This window comes from Scyliorhinus canicula, chromosome 4, assembly GCF_902713615.1.
Source record: "Scyliorhinus canicula chromosome 4, sScyCan1.1, whole genome shotgun sequence".
NCBI lineage: Eukaryota > Metazoa > Chordata > Chondrichthyes > Carcharhiniformes > Scyliorhinidae > Scyliorhinus > Scyliorhinus canicula.
Window position 1 is genome coordinate 65,339,115 of NC_052149.1, and position 16,219 is coordinate 65,355,333.

At 47.2% G+C, this 16,219-nt stretch overlaps 1 protein-coding gene across 3 annotated transcripts in view; it reads left to right on the forward strand.

Annotated features, from left to right (window-relative positions):
- Positions 1-16,219, forward strand: part of LOC119964630 (FYN-binding protein 1) — a 196,339-nt gene that overhangs the window by 161,690 nt on the left and 18,430 nt on the right. For all 3 annotated transcript variants that reach the window (XM_038794366.1, XM_038794368.1, XM_038794369.1), the window contains exons 15-16: positions 5,658-5,686; positions 13,787-13,862. In XM_038794366.1, coding sequence (XP_038650294.1) covers positions 5,658-5,686; positions 13,787-13,862 — 105 coding nt within the window. The remainder of the gene's footprint in view (positions 1-5,657; positions 5,687-13,786; positions 13,863-16,219) is intronic.

Genomic DNA, 16,219 nt, shown 5'->3' on the forward strand with positions numbered 1-16,219 from the left:
TCGGGCGCAATGCGCCCGGCAGATCTCACCCGTTGTCTTTTCCCAACAACTGATGCTAGACCGCTGGCCTACAGTTCATTGTTTTCTCTCTCCCCCTCCGCTCTTGAAAAGCAGTGTAACATTCATCAACTTTCAACAGGTTCTGTTCCTGAATCTAAGGCAACTTGGAAAATAATAGCTAGAACATCCATTAGCTCTACAGCTACATCTTTTAGCACCTCAGTGGGTGTAGGAGCCTGAGGGTGTGTCAAATTTCAGTCCCTTCGGTTTCTCCAATACTTTTGTTCTGCTGATATTGATTTCCTTCCATTTTTGGTATGAAATGTGTGTCTTCTACTGTGAAGACAGACAAAATATTTTTTCAATACCTCCGCCGTTTCCTCATTCACCATGATAATCTATCTTGTCTCTTATTCTAAATGACCTTACTTTACCTACTTGCTCCTTTTTTATATTCTTCTAAAAGCTTTTACAATCTATTTTTATATTTCTGGCTGCATTACTCGTTCTATTTATTTGCTTTTTATCTACTTTTTTGTGGCCCTAGCAGATTTCTAAAACAGTCCCAATTCTTAAACTTAATGCATTTTTTTACAACAGTGAAAGCCTCTTTGAATCTACTACTGTCCTTAACTTCCTGAATGAAACACAGATGGACTTTTCTTGCTGAGTTTCTGTTTTTCTACGGAATGTATTTTTGTTAAATATTTTGGATTGTTTCTTTAAATGGTTCCCACCATTCATTGACCTCCATGTATTTTAGTCTATTTACATAATTAATCGTAGCCAGTTCTCCCCTCATACCCATATAATTGGTTTTGCTTAGGATCCTTATCTGAGACTGGATTGTGTCCTTTCAAACTTGATATGGAATTCAATGGTTATATGATCACCTGTGGATCTTTTATACTAGTATTTGATCCTTGTCCATTGCACAATACTATATCTAAGACAGTTCTATCTCTAGTCAATTTCACAATAGCCCATAACCTCCTGGTTCTCCAGCATGCGCTGGGGAATCCCCCTCACAGGTTTGCTACATAAGAGTTCACCCAGCAATTGCCCAGAAGTGCTGACTTCCTCTGAACAGTTGCACTTTGCTGGTAACCATCCCCCTCCCGGACTGATCCCTCCTTCCACTCCAATTAAGGGGCAATTTAGCGTGATCAATCCACCTACTGTATATCTTTCAGTTGTGGGGGTGAGACCAACTCAGTCACAGGTAGAATGTGCGAACTCCACACGGACAGTGACCCGGGTCCTCAATGCTGTGAGGCATCAGTGCTAACCACTGCACCACCGTGCCGCCCAACCATTATCAAAACCCATCTGGTTTACTAATGCCCTTTAGAGAAGGAAATCTGCCATCCTTACCTGGTCTGGCCTATTTGTGACTTCAACCATAATAATGTGGTTGATTTTAAATTGGCTAGCAAGCCACTCAGTTCAGGGAAATTAGAAATGGGCAATAAATACACATGCCCCAAAAAATATTGGGCAGGATTCTCCGTTGGCTGACACCGAATTTGGAAAACTCGAATGGAAAGAGAATAGGTTCCGACGCCAAAATCGCACCGGGCACCGATTTGGCACTAAATCGCAATTCTCTGTCACTAAATCGCAATTCTCTGTCACCTCGACAGCGGTGTCAGTGCATTCCTGAAAGCCCATACAGTAAGCACTGTTTGCATATCATTACCAGGCCTGACCTAGCCGTATGGCCGACCTTCAGCATAACCAGTGCAATCCTGTTGACTGAGATGAGGGTGTGTGGGGATTGAAATGTGTATATGTGGCTGCAGCGTTTCGGCATCCCTAGTGTCAATCACGGACCTGGCGAATCCCGCACCGTTTTTCATTGGAATTGATTGTGTTCCATGTGGCATCGGTGCTAGCCCCTCCACAGTTGCTGAATCGGTCCAGGTTCAGATTTGCTGTCGTGAAAGTCCACAAATCCTACCCCAGCGTCAACACGTAGCCTCAGGAACGGAGAATCCAGCCCTCTGTTTCTTCTCACTACCACATTCCTCTTGATTCCTCCCACTTGATGTGTTGACATTTCACTCTGGATTTCTAAATCTCCTTTCAACTCGACCCTCGCTACTGCCCTCTGTTAGTTTAAAGTCCAGTTCCAGACCAGTTCAAATGAGCCCATCTCAATGAAATAGCTCACTCTTCCTTCAGTACTGATGCTAGTAGTTCATGAACCAAAACCCCTTCTTCTAACCCAACCTTTAAGCCATACGTCTAATTGTCTGATCTGCTTGACCCCACACCAATTGGCACATGGCCCAGGTAAAACTCCACCTTTTGATATACTGTGTTTTAATGTGGACCCAAACTCCTCAAATTCTCTCAGCAGACCATCAATCCCAATTCTGCCTATGCCATTTGATTCTCATGTGGATTATGATATGATTCTGGGGCATAACAGTGGCTAGCACTGCTGCCTCACAGCACTAGGAACCCGGGTTTGATTCCGACCTTGGATGACTGTGTGGAGTTTGCACCTTCTTCCTGTGTCTGCGTGGGATTTCTCCGGGTGCTCCAGTTTCCTTCCACTGCCCAAAGATGTGCAGATTAGGTGGATTGACTGTTATATTGCCCCTAGGTGGTGTTGCGAGGATAGGGTGGGGGATTAGGCCCTGGTTGAGTGCTCTTTCAGAGGGTCGGTGCAGACTGCAATGGCCCCCTTCTGCACTGTCGGGATTCTACGACAACTCAATCCTTCCCCTCCCACTCAACATCCTCTCCAGCCATGAGGAGGTGTCCTTAATCCTGGCATTGGGCAGGCAACTCAATCTTTGAAACTCCTGGTCATAGCTGCAAAGTACAATATCTCTTCTCTTGACTATACTGTCTCCTGTCACTGTCAAATGCCTCTCTGCTCCTTCCCACTTTAATGGCATCCTTCACGATGGTGCCACGGTCAGTCTGCTCATCCACCTTACAGTCCTTCTCATCCACACAGGTAGGAAACACATCATACCTGTTGGGCAAGTCAGGGGCTGAGGCTCCTCCATTACAACTTGCATATGTCCCATACGTGCAGTCACGTAAGCTCCCTGATGTCCCATAATGCCCGCAACTCAAAATCCAGCTCAGCAACTCTGAGCCGAAGTTCCCCAAACTGCAGACGTTCACTATCGATATGGTTGACCGGGATTACAGTGCATTCTCCAGATGCCCACATGCTGCAGTTATGATACTCCACCAACCCTGCCGTTTCTGTCCAGCTATTTATTTAATTAGCCAATTAGTTAATAATTCACACGCATAAAGTATAGAAAGGTATATTCACCTAGCTTGGAGACAAAGGAAGACTACTGGAGACTTTTAATTTTATAAAAGTAAAAGATTGAGCACCACCTTGGACCCCCTGCACTGAACTCCCACCTGAACGACATTTGCAACGACTCGCTGTTTATAGTAAGAAGTCTTACAACACCAGGTTAAAGTCCAACAGGTTTGTTTCAAACACGAGCTTTCGGAGCACGGCTCCTTCTTCAGGTGAATGGAAAGGCTTGTTCCAGAAATGTTTATATAGACACAGTCAGAGATGCCCCGGAATGCGAGCACCTGCAGGCAATCAAATCATCAAAGATGCAGAGAGAGAGGTAACTCCAGGTTAAAGAGGTGTGAATTGTCCCAAGCCAGTTCAGTCGGTAGGCCTCTGCAAGTCCAGGCTTGTTGGTGGGGGCCGAATGTAATGCGACATGAATCCCAGATCCCGGTTGAGTCCGCATTCATGCGTGCGGAACTTAGCTATAAGTTTTTGCTCAGCAATTTTGCGTTGTCGCATCTCCTGAAGGCCTCCTTGTAGAATGCTGACCCGGAGATCAGAGGCTGAATGTCCTTGACTGCTGAAGTGTTCCCCAACTGGAAGGGAACAGTCCTGCCTGTTGATAGTCGCACGATGCCCGTTTATTCGTTGTCGCAGTGTCTGCATGGTCTCGCCAATGTACCACGCTTCGGGACATCCTTTCCTGCAGCGTATGAGGTAGACTACATTGGTCGAGCCGCATGAGTATGCGCCGCGTACCTGGTGGGTGGTGTTTCCACGTGTAATGGTGGTGTCCATGTCGATGATCTGGCATGTCTTGCAGAGATTACCCTGGCAGGGTTTTGTGGTGTTGTGGTTGCTGTTCTGAAGGCTGGGTAATTTGCTGCAAACAATGGTTTGTTTGAGCCTCATCTTTGGCTCAGAGTTGCTGAGCTGGATTTTGAGTTGCGGGCATTATGGGACATCAGGGAGCTTACGTGACTGCACGTATGGGAAATATGCAAGTTGTAATGGAGGAGCCTCAGCCCCTGACTTGCCCAACAGGTATGATGTGTTTGAGCCGCACGCACCAACAACCTCAAACAAACCATTGTTTGCAGCAAATTACCCAGCCTTCAGAACAGCAACCACAACACCACAAAACCCTGCCAGGGTAATCTCTGCAAGACATGCCAGATCATCGACATGGACACCACCATTACACGTGGAAACACCACCCACCAGGTACGCGGCGCATACTCATGCGGCTCGACCAATGTAGTCTACCTCATACGCTGCAGGAAAGGATGTCCCGAAGCGTGGTACATTGGCGAGACCATGCAGACACTGCGACAACGAATAAACGGGCATCGTGCGACTATCAACAGGCAGGACTGTTCCCTTCCAGTTGGGGAACACTTCAGCAGTCAAGGACATTCAGCCTCTGATCTCCGGGTCAGCATTCTACAAGGAGGCCTTCAGGAGACGCGACAACGCAAAATTGCTGAGCAAAAACTTATAGCTAAGTTCCGCACGCATGAATGCGGACTCAACCGGGATCTGGGATTCATGTCGCATTACATTCGGCCCCCACCAACAAGCCTGGACTTGCAGAGGCCTACCGACTGAACTGGCTTGGGACAATTCACACCTCTTTAACCTGGAGTTACCTCTCTCTCTGCATCTTTGATGATTTGATTGCCTGCAGGTGCTCGCATTCCGGGGCATCTCTGACTGTGTCTATATAAACATTTCTGGAACAAGCCTTTCCATTCACCTGAAGAAGGAGCCGTGCTCCGAAAGCTCGTGTTTGAAACAAACCTGTTGGACTTTAACCTGGTGTTGTAAGACTTCTTACTGTGCTCACCCCAGTCCAACGCCGGCATCTCCACATCATCGCTGTTTATAGTCTCCCCTCCGTGCATCCCCTTACTCCATGCAGTTTTCAAAAAACCCTGTCTGTTTATATAGAACCTCTGATGAGTCACTAGCAAGCTTAGCTTTCTGTTACATTAACACATATTGAGTCATCTAATTTCAGCTGATTGACAGATAACTGCCAGGCAACGCAGTGCTCAACAAGATTATTTTAACTCTCTTGAAGGTTGAAAGTTTAATGTCAGAGCCTGACTCTTAATCTAAATTTAAACCTGCTTACCACCTGAACCAAATTCTCAACTACTTGTACCTCCCGCTGGCATTATCTCCTCTCCACATGTACCCTAACTCCATGCTGTTTGAAAACGTGTCTATCGAGGTATGTGGTTCAGGCATGGCCAGGAGGCCGCCATGACTCGGGGAGTCCATCTGCTTTGGGGCGAGTGCTGCAACTGATGCTTAGTTTGAAATGAGTTGTTTATTTCTCAAATGATTTACCCATTTCATATTTCCGCAGTGCAAATTCAAGATCACACTCCACTTTATGTAAGTAGTTATTTTACTGAGCTGGTTGGAATTTGTCTTCAGCATTATTGAATTTATTTGAAGTGCAGTGGTCATCAAGACTGAGATACAATTGAAAATTGCTCTTCGCACTTGACCCAAAATAGATAACTCGGCATTTATTTTAAAATGAAAACATCCTGTAATGTTATTGATGCGCGATAAGTAGATGTACTTCCAAAAACATTGTAAATTATTTCAGCTTTCACTTCTTTGGAGAGTGAAACAAGTTTGCGTATTGTTCCTTACATCTGCGTTGAAGGAGAAGTTGTCTCCCAATTTTATCATTGCAGACTTGTGGGTTTTTTAAAAATTCCCTCATGTGCTGTGGGCATTGTTGGCTAGGCCAGCATTTGTATTCCCCATCCCTAATTTCCCTTGAGAAGATGGTGGTGAGCCACCTTCTTGAACTGCTGCAGTCCATGTGGTGTTGGTGCACCCGCAGTGCTTTTAAGGAGGGAGTTCGAGGATTTTGACCATGTGACAGTGAAGGAAAGCAATATAGTTCCAAGTCAGGATGGTTTGTGCCTTGGAGGGGAATTTGCTGGTGATGGTGTTCTCACAAATCTGCTGCCTTTGTCCTTCTAGATGGTAGAAGTCACTGGTTTGGACGGTGCTGTCAAAGGAATCTTGCTGAGTTGCTGTACTGCATCTTGTAGATGGTGCACACTGCTGCCACTGTGCATCGGTGGAGAAGAACGTTTAAGGCGGTCAATTGAATGCCAATCAAGTGGGCTGCTTTGTCCTGGATGGTATCAGGCTTCTTGCATGTTGTTGGAGCTGCACTCAACCAGGCAACTGGATAATATTCCATTACACTCCTGACTTGTGCCTTTTAGATCATGGACAGTGTTTAGGGAGTCAGGGGGTGAGTTACTCTGTGGAGTTCTCAGCCTCTGACCTGCTCCTGTAGCCACATATGGCTGTTGAAGCTCAGTTTCTGGTCAATAGTAACCCACAGGATGTTGATAGTGGGGAGTTAAGCGATAGTAATGCCATTAAATGTCAAGATCGATAGTTGGATTCTCTTTTGTTGAAGATGGACATTGCCAGGCAGTTATCTGGCATGAATGTTATTTGCCATTATCAGCTCAAACCTAAATGTTGTCCAGGTCTTACTGTACAAAGGCACAGACTGCTTCAATACATAGCCCCAATTAGTCAAGGCTTCACTAATGGTATGGAGCTTTGCTGGTGGCAGGTAAAATTCAGATATTTGGACCTTGAACTCTCATCCATTTCCGATGTTTAAAAAGAATAAAGAAGGAATACAGGCAAGTCAAATCCACATTTTTAGAAAGTCAAATTATTGAAATGGGACCTCCTATTGAATTCACAACAATGGGTGAGGTTGTGCTCCCAGAACAGCTGATATGAAATGGATGTCTGACTACTGCACAAGCCTGACCTACTTTGACCCATTTAATACATTTTAAGTATTTAAGTGAAATGGTTTAGTACATTAAAGGTGCTATGTTTATGCCTCCTCCCAACTCCTGGTGTAGCCCATTTATTTGCATATGTATGGACACTCAAAGAGGAACAGCAGGGTAGCATGGTGGTTAGCATAAATGCTTCACAGCTCCAGGGTCCCAGGTTCAATTCCCGGCTGGGTCACTGTCTGTGTGGAGTCTGCACGTCCTCCCCCTGTGTGCGTGGGTTTCCTCCGGGTGCTCCGGTTTCCTCCCACAGTCCAAAGATGTGCGGGTTAGGTGGATTGGCCATGCTAAATTGCCCGTAGTGTCCTAATAAAAGTAAGGTTAAGGGGGGGGTTGTTGGGTTACGGGTATAGGGTGGATATGTGGGTTTGAGTAGGGTGATCATGGCTCGGCACAACATTGAGGGCCGAAGGGCCTGTTCTGTGCTGTACTGTTCTATGTTCTAATCTATGTTCTAAGATTGTCTCTTCCTCCGCTGTAGTTCTTTTTTTAATGCTGGACCTGCATTTATAGCACAAACCCTATAGCACAATCCTGCCTGTTCTGGCAACTGGAGGAATTCATAGAGCAGCCATGTTGTACAGAAACCCAATGTAATGAATGGGTTTCCCCGTCATCTTACTTCTCACTGCACCTGAGAAGTCGCTGCTTAATGTCATCTTTTGGCAATGGGATAGGGTTTGGTGATCTCTCTCTTCTCTTCCTCCCCCTTCTCTTCCTTCCTTTTCTTACCTATATTTTACTCCAAGGGGCGAACAAATAGTTGTTAAAAAAACAATAATGGAATAGATGAGTAGAGGTTTCAGAGATCCTTTCGGCTTGGATGTGGTCACCCATCATCTGAAAGCACAGCATTGTTTTCACATGTATGTCAACAAACTCAGCCCTACCTCACCATCACCGCCCTCAATTCCTCCATTGTTGCTAAGTTATCAGATGATTTATCTGATATCCAGTACTGTATGAGTGGCAATTTCCTATAAAACTGAAGCCATTCTGTTTACTAGCTATCAACTCCATTCCTCTTTCTGTAAATTGTCCACAATTAATATAGTCTGTTCACAATGTTTGTGTCTGCATCTGAATGGGCGGAACTGCCTCTAATGCAGTGGGCGTAGAGCTCGGTAGAATAACTGGCAGATCAGTGGCCTCGTGGAAGGGCGCGTCCTGAGGAAACAGTGTGCGAGGCAGGGCATCACGGTCGGGTGGCGGGCGTGGAAGACTACGCAGTGCCCGCCTGTTACGCCGGAGAAAGGAGCCATCATGCATGCGAACGAGGAACGATCTCGGGGCCACTTGCTTGACCACCACAGCTGTGGCGGACCAGCCACCGTCAGGCAGTTGAACACTAACTCGGTCAGCAGGGACCAGCTCGGGGAGATCTGTGGCGTGGGCGTCGTAAACCCACTTGCATTGGGTCCGAGACTGCTGCATCCTCTGTATGTCCAGGAAGTTGTCAAGGTCCGGAATGTGGATAGCCGGCACCGTCGTTCACAGTGTGCGGTTCATGCGGAGCTGCGCTGGGGACGGCCCAGTGGACAGAGGGGTCACCCTGTAGGCTAACAGCGCCAGGTTGAAATCAGAACCCGAGTCAGCAGCTTTGCACAATAGTCTTTTAACGATGTGGACCCCTTTTTCGGTCTTCCCATTCGACTGGGGGTAGTGGGGGCTGGATGTGACATGCCAAAAGTTGTACAGCCGGGCAAAATCTGACCACTCCTGGCTGAAGAAGCGGGGGCCATTGTCACTCATCACCGTGAGTGGGATCCCATGTCGGGCAACAGTTTCCTTGCATGCCTTGATTGCCGTCGCTGACGTGAGGTCAGGCAGTTTGACCGCTTCAGGGTAGTTGGAAAAGTAGTCCACTAGGAGGACATAGCCATGCCCCTTGGCATGGAACAGGTCAACACCAACTTTGGACCATGGTGAGGACACCAGTTCATGCGGCTGTAGAGTCTATTTAGGCTGCACCAGCTGGAATCTTTGGCACGTCGGGCAATTGAGGACCGTGTTGGCGACATCTTGGCTGATGCCTGGCCAGTATACTGCCTCTCGTGCTCGGCGGCGACACTTTTCGACCCCCAGGTGACCCTCGTGGATTTGGCCGAGGACCAAATCTCGCATGCCCTCTGGGATCACAATTCTGTCAAGCATCATAAGGATGCCGTCTACCACCGTTAGGTCGTCTTTAACATTATAAAATTGGGGACACTGCGCCTTTTGCCAACCATCCGTGAGGTGCTGCGTGATCCTGCAGAGGATCCCTGGCCGTCTCCTCACAAATTTGCATGACCCTCTCATCAGTGGCCGGGAAGTTGGAGGCACAGAATTGCACCTGTGCTTTCTTTTGACAGACAAAGTCAATCTGCTCACACGGTGTGGTGATAGATCTGAAGAGTGCATCAGTGACAATGTGCTCTTTGCCCGGGGTGTACACCAGGTCGCAATCGTAGCGGCGGAGCTTGAGGAGGATACGTTGTAGCCGTGGCGTCATGTCATTGAGGGTTTTTGGATGATGTGAACCAATGGCCTGTGGTCCATCTCGACCGTGAATTTGGGGAGGCCATACACATTAACATGGAACTTGTCGATCCCTGTGAGGAGGCCCAGGCATTCTTTTTCAACCTGAGCGTATCGTTGCTCAGTGGGTGTCATGGCTCTAGTGGCATATGCAACTGGGGTCCAGGAGAAGGAGTCATCCCGTTGGAGGAGCATTGCCCCAATGCTAGCCTGGCTCGCATCGGTGGATATTTCGTATCCTTGGCAGGGTCGAAAAACGCCAGGACCGAGGCCTTGGTGAGTTTCGCCCTGAGCTCACGCCACTCTTGCTCATGAGCGGGGAGCCATTGGAAGTCCGTCATGTTTTTTACGGGATGGCGGAGGGCTGTGGTGTGTGACGCCAGGTTGGGGATAAACTTCCCAAGGAAATGGACCATCCCCAGAAAGCGGAGGACCGCCTCCTTGTTCTCCGGGGTCTTCATGGCGTTGATCGCCGACACCTTGTCCGCATCTGGCTGCATGCCGTGCTGAGAAATATGGTCGCCAAGGAATTTGATTTCTGATTGACCAAACGAGCATTTGGCTCTGTTGAGACGGAGGCCATGCTCGTGGATCCTGTGGAACACCCGCTTGAGGCGACGATGTGTTCTTGAGGGGTTGTGGACCAGATAATGATATCATTGGCGTACACTAGCACCCCCTCGATGCCCTCCATCATTTGTTCCATTATGCGGTGCAACACCTCTGAGGCGGAGATGATGCCAAAGGGCATTTGGTTGTAACAGTAGCGACCAAACGGGGTATTGAATGTACACAGTTTTTGACTGGACGCGTCCAGCTATATTTGCCAAAACCCCTTGGAGGCGTCCAGCTTCGTGAAGAATTTGGCATGAGCCATCTCGCTGGTTAGCTCTTCTCATTTAGGTATTGGGTAGGGTTCCCTCATGATGTTACGGTTCAAATCTTTGGGGTCGATACAGATTCGAAATTCCCCAGACGGCTTCTTGACGCAAACCATGGAGCTAACCCAGTCCGTGGGTTCCGTGACCTTTGAAATGACGACCTGGTCTTCAAGGTCTTGCAGCTGCTGCTTGAGGCTGTCCTTGAGGGGTGCCGGCACCCAACGCGGTGCGACAGGGGTGGCATTTGGCTTCAATATGATTTTGTATCGGTATGGGAGTGTGCCCATACCTTCGAACACACTATGGTATTGCAATATGGTGTCATCAAGTTGAGCCTGGAAGTTATCATCTGGCAAGGCTGTTGCCTGTGCGGATGGCATGGTGTGAACCCGCTGCACTAGGTTTAGGAGTTTGCAGACCCGAGCACCGAGCAGGGAAGCTCTGTTGGTTCCTACGATTTCAAATGGCAGTGTTGCTTTTAATGACCTGTTGGACACCGCAAGCTGGCATGAACCACTGGCAGCAATGGCATTGCCATTGTAGTCGGTGTCCAGCTTGAAATGTATGCGAGCCTTGTTAACCGTAAGGGTGGCACGCCCCTCGTCGTCCGGATCAATGCTCAGAGTTGGGAGTTGTTTCACCATCGTTGAGAAAGGCAGCACATGCTTAGTGATGATGCCCACCCGGAATGGGGATTTGAGGACCTCAGCGTCAGGATCTGGTAGACTGTCGGGGTCGGAGTCTGTCACGAGTTGCTGTACTGACCAGACGCTCCTGCGCTGTGGCAGGGATCGCTGTGTGCTGGGCAGTGGAGCAGAGCTGCGTAGTGGCCAAGCTTGACACACTGGAGGCAGCGTCGAGATTTTACCGGACCTTGCCGCTTTAAATGGGCGGAGCCACAATTGGAACACGTCATGACGTCGACATCAGGACGTTCTGTGTGCCACCGCGCATGCGCAGTGTGGTCGAATGACGTGCGTAATTGCACGGGCAGGTCGTCGGTCTCGCCGTCCCCTCGGTCGTGGCACACATGCGCTGGAGCCCGGGGAAAGCGTGCAAAATGGCCACACTCATCCAGACTCAGGCCCTGCATTTGTTTCATGGCCTGCACCCGTTCTGCCACGTGGGGGCTTTGCCTTGCCGTTTCTGCAGCCCTGATATAGGAGTACCGGGTGTTAGCGTGCTCGTGGAGGACGCAGATTTCGATAGCGATTGTAAGGGTGAGCTGCTTAACTTTTAGGAGCTGCTGGCGAAGGGAATCGGGAGTGGACCCCGAAAACGATCTGATCCCGGATCATGGAATCAGTTGTCGAGTCATAGTTACATGACTGCGCGAGGATGCGGAGATGGGTTGAAAAGGACTGAAAAGGTTCATCCTTACCCTGAAGCCTCTGCTGGAAAACATACCATTCAAAGCTCTCATTCACCTCAATGTCGCAGTGGCTGTCGAACTTCAGGACTGTTTTAAACTTCGCCTTGTCTTCGCCTTCCGCAATTGTGAGGGAGTTGTAGATGTGGATAGCGTGGTCCCCGGCTGTAGAAAGGAAGAGAGAGATGTTCCCAGCATCCGATGCTGCCTCAAGGTCGGTGGCTTCAAGATATAGCTGGACCTTCTGCTTGAAAATCTTCCAGTTTGCACCGACGTTGCCGGCGATGCGGAGCTGCGGGGGAGGGCGGACGCTGTCCATGTTACCGGATAGCTGATCTCTGGTCAAAGGCAGATTATCTCAAGGTAGGTCCGTCAAACTTCAGCATTACTCACTGGTACCATGATGTGTTGGGTAAGCTGGGTCTACGTGGACTGCGTTTGGTGCAGGAGAGAGAGAGACAGGCTTCCAACACGTGAAAAGATACAACACGATTTTATTGAACAACTAACTATAATACATGCTTAACTGTGGGTTGACACTATGCTGACTTGACTGGAGACCTGAGGCTAACCTGACCAGACTGACTACCACATGGTGTTTGCTCTAGTTGCTGCTCACGAGCTCTGGCTGTCTCAGAGGCTGGATCCTGAGAGATCGGAAAAACTGGTGCCCTCTGGCTTTATAGTGGTTGTGTCCTGTCTGGTGATTGGCTGCTGTGTTCTGTGTGCTCACTGGTCATCCTGTGTGTCAATCACTGCCTGTCTTCACTCCATTTTATACATGGATGTATATTAAGACAAGAGGTAATTTAAAACTCTAGCTGCCCATCTCCCAACTCACGCCAGGTCCTGTCTCCCTATGATTCCTGTGCTTGCTGACCTAGGTTGGCTCCTAGTCAAAGAACATAGAACATAGAACAGTACAGCACAGAACAGGCCCTTCGGCCCTCGATGTTGTGCCGAGCCATGATCACCCTACTCAAACCCACGTATCCACCCTATACCTGTAACCCAACAACCCCCCCCCCATTAACCTTACTTTTTAGGACACTATGGGCAATTTAGCATGGCCAATCCACCTAACCCGCACATCTTTGGACTGTGGGAGGAAACCGGAGCACCCGGAGGAAACCCACACACACACGGGGAGGACGTGCAGACTCCGCACAGACAGTGACCCAGCCGGGAATCGAAACTGGGACCCTGGAGCTGTGAAGCACTTATGCTAACCACCATGCTACCGTGCTGCCCTTGATTTTGATTGACATCTTGATTTTAAAATTCTGATCCTTATTTTCAACCTCTGGAACATCACTCTGACTCCTTTGTCTGACCATTGGTGGCTGGACTTCAGGCGCTTGTGCTCCATAGTCTGAAAATGGAGAGTTCAAGGAAGGAGGAGGTTGTGCTATTGGAGGAGACTAAAGATGGGAGGGATGAGGCCTTGGATAGATCTGACCAAGGATAGACCAAACCATGAGGAGGGTGATTTTAAATATAAGGTATTGGGAACCAGGACACTGAAGACCGAGTTCGTGGGCAAGAGTGATTTGGTGCAGGATTGAATGTGGCATCAAGAGTTTCAGAGGGGCTGGGATTTTTGAAGAATGGACCACCTATCAAAACATTAATCTCAAATTTGGGGGTGAAAATAGTAATTTCCGAGTGGCTGATTTGGGAGCGGAAGCACACAATATTATGGAGGTAGAATTCAGTAGTCCTTATGAAGAGAGGATATGAATTTAAAAGCTTTGCTCAGGATTATATACGACACTAACATTTTTTTTCCTAAATTTCAACATGCATTAATATGTTGTTTTTTTTTAAACTCCATCGCCTTGTGTCTAATCAGCTCCTTTTTTATATTCCTCAGCTATAACAAAATCGGAAAGTGATACAAATAGTGTGTATGAAGATGTTAACAATGTTAAGGAACATGGTGATTTTGAGTAAGTGATTAAATTGCCATTGGCACTTTGCTACTTACAGATTACTTGTGTATATGTGCTCATCAAAATTATATTTCTTAACGGAAAGAGGTTATAAGAACATAAGAATATAAGAACTAGGAGCAGGAGTAGGCCATCTGGCCCCTCGAGCCTGCTCCGCCATTCAATTAGATCATGGCTGATCTTTTGTGGACTCAGCTCCACTTTCCGGCCCGAACACCATAACCCTTAATCCCTTTATTCTTCAAAAAACTATCTATCTTTACCTTAAAAACATGTAATGAAGGAGCCTCAACTGCTTCACTGGGCAAGGAATTCCATAGATTCACAACCCTTTGGGTGAAGAAGTTCCTCCTAAACTCAGTTCTAAATCTACTTCCCCTTATTTTGAGGCTATGCCCCCTAGTTCTGCTGTCACCCGCCAGTGGAAACAACCTGCCCGCATCTATCCTATCTATTCCCTTCATAATTTTAAATGTTTCTATAAGATCCCCCCTCATCCTTCTACATTCCAACGAGTACAGTCCCAGTCTACTCAACCTCTCCTCATAATCCAACCCCTTCAGCTCTGGGATTAACCTAGTGAATCTCCTCTGCACACGCTCCAGCGCCAGTACGTCCTTTCTCAAGTAAGGAGACCAAAACTGAACACAATACTCCAGGTGTGGCCTCACTAACACCTTATACAATTGCAGCATAACCTTCCTAGTCTTAAACTCCATCCCTCTAGCAATGAAGGACAAAATTCCATTTGCCTTCTTAATCACCTGTTGCACTTGTAAACCAACCTTCTGTGACTCATGCACTAGCACACCCAAGTCTCTCTGAACAGCGGCATGCTTTAATATTTTATCGTTTAAATAATAATCCCGTTTGCTGTTATTCCTACCAAAATGGATAACCTCACATTTGTCAACATTGTATTCCATCTGCCAGACCCGAGCCCATTCACTTAACCTATCCAAATCCCTCTGCAGACTTCCAGTATCCTCTGCACTTTTCGCTTTACCACTCATCTTAGTGTCATCTGCAAACTTGGACACATTGCCCTTGGTGTAAATTGTGAACAATTGTGGGCCCAACACGGATCCCTGAGGGACACCACTAGCTACTGATTGCCAACCAGAGAAACACCCATTTATCCCAACTCTGCTTTCTATTAATTAACCAATCCTCTATCCATGCTACTACTTTACCCTTAATGCCATGCATCTTTATCTTATGCAGCAACCTTTTGTGTGGCACCTTGTCAAAGGCTTTCTGGAAATCCAGATATACCACATCCATCGGCTCCCCGTTATCTACTGCACTGGTAATGTCCTCAAAAAATTCCACTAAATTAGTTAGGCATGACCTGCCTTTTATGAACCCATGCTGCGTCTGCCCAATGGGACAATTTCTATCCAGATGCCTCGCAATTTCTTCCTTGATGATAGATTCCAGCATCTTCCCTATTACCGAAGTTAAACTCACTGGCCTATAATTTCCTGCTTTCTGCCTACCTCCTTTTTTAAACAGTGGCGTCACGTTTGCTAATTTCCAATCCACCGGGACCACCCCAGAGTCTAGTGAATTTCGGTAAATTATCACTAGTGCATCTGCAATTTCCCTAGCCATCTCTTTTAGCACTCTGGGATGCATTCCATCAGGGCCAGGAGACTTGTCTACCTTTAGCCCCATTAGCTTGCCCATCACTCCCTCCTTAGTGATAACAATCCTCTCAAGGTCCTCACCTGTCATAGCCTCATTTCTATCAGTCGCTGACATGTTATTTGTGTCTTCCACTGTGAAGACCGACCCAAAAAACCTGTTCAGTTCCTCAGCCATTTCCTCATTTCCCATTATTAAAACTCCCTTCTCATCCTCTAAAGGACCAATATTTACCTTAGCCACTCTTTTTTGTCTTATATATTTGTAAAAACTTTTACTGTCTGTTTTTATATTCTGAGCAAATTTACTCTAATACTCTATCTTACTCTTCTTTATAGCTTTTTTAGTAGCTTTCTGTTGCCCCCTAAAGATTTCCCAGTCCTCTAATCTCCCAGCAATCTTTGCCACTTTATATGCTTTTTCCTTCAATTTGATACTCTCCCTTATTTCCTTAGATATCCACGGTCGATTTTCCCTCTTTCTTCTGTCCTTCCTTTTTGTTGGTATAAACCTTTGCTGAGCACTGTGAAAAATCGCTTGGAAGGTTCTCCACTGTTCCTCAACTGTTCCACCATAAAGTCTTAGCTCCCAGTCTACCTTAGCTAGTTCTTCTCTCATCCCCTTGTAATCTCCTTTGTTTAAACACAAAACACTAGTATTTGATTTTACTTTCTCACCCTCCATCTGTATTTTAAATTCCACCATAT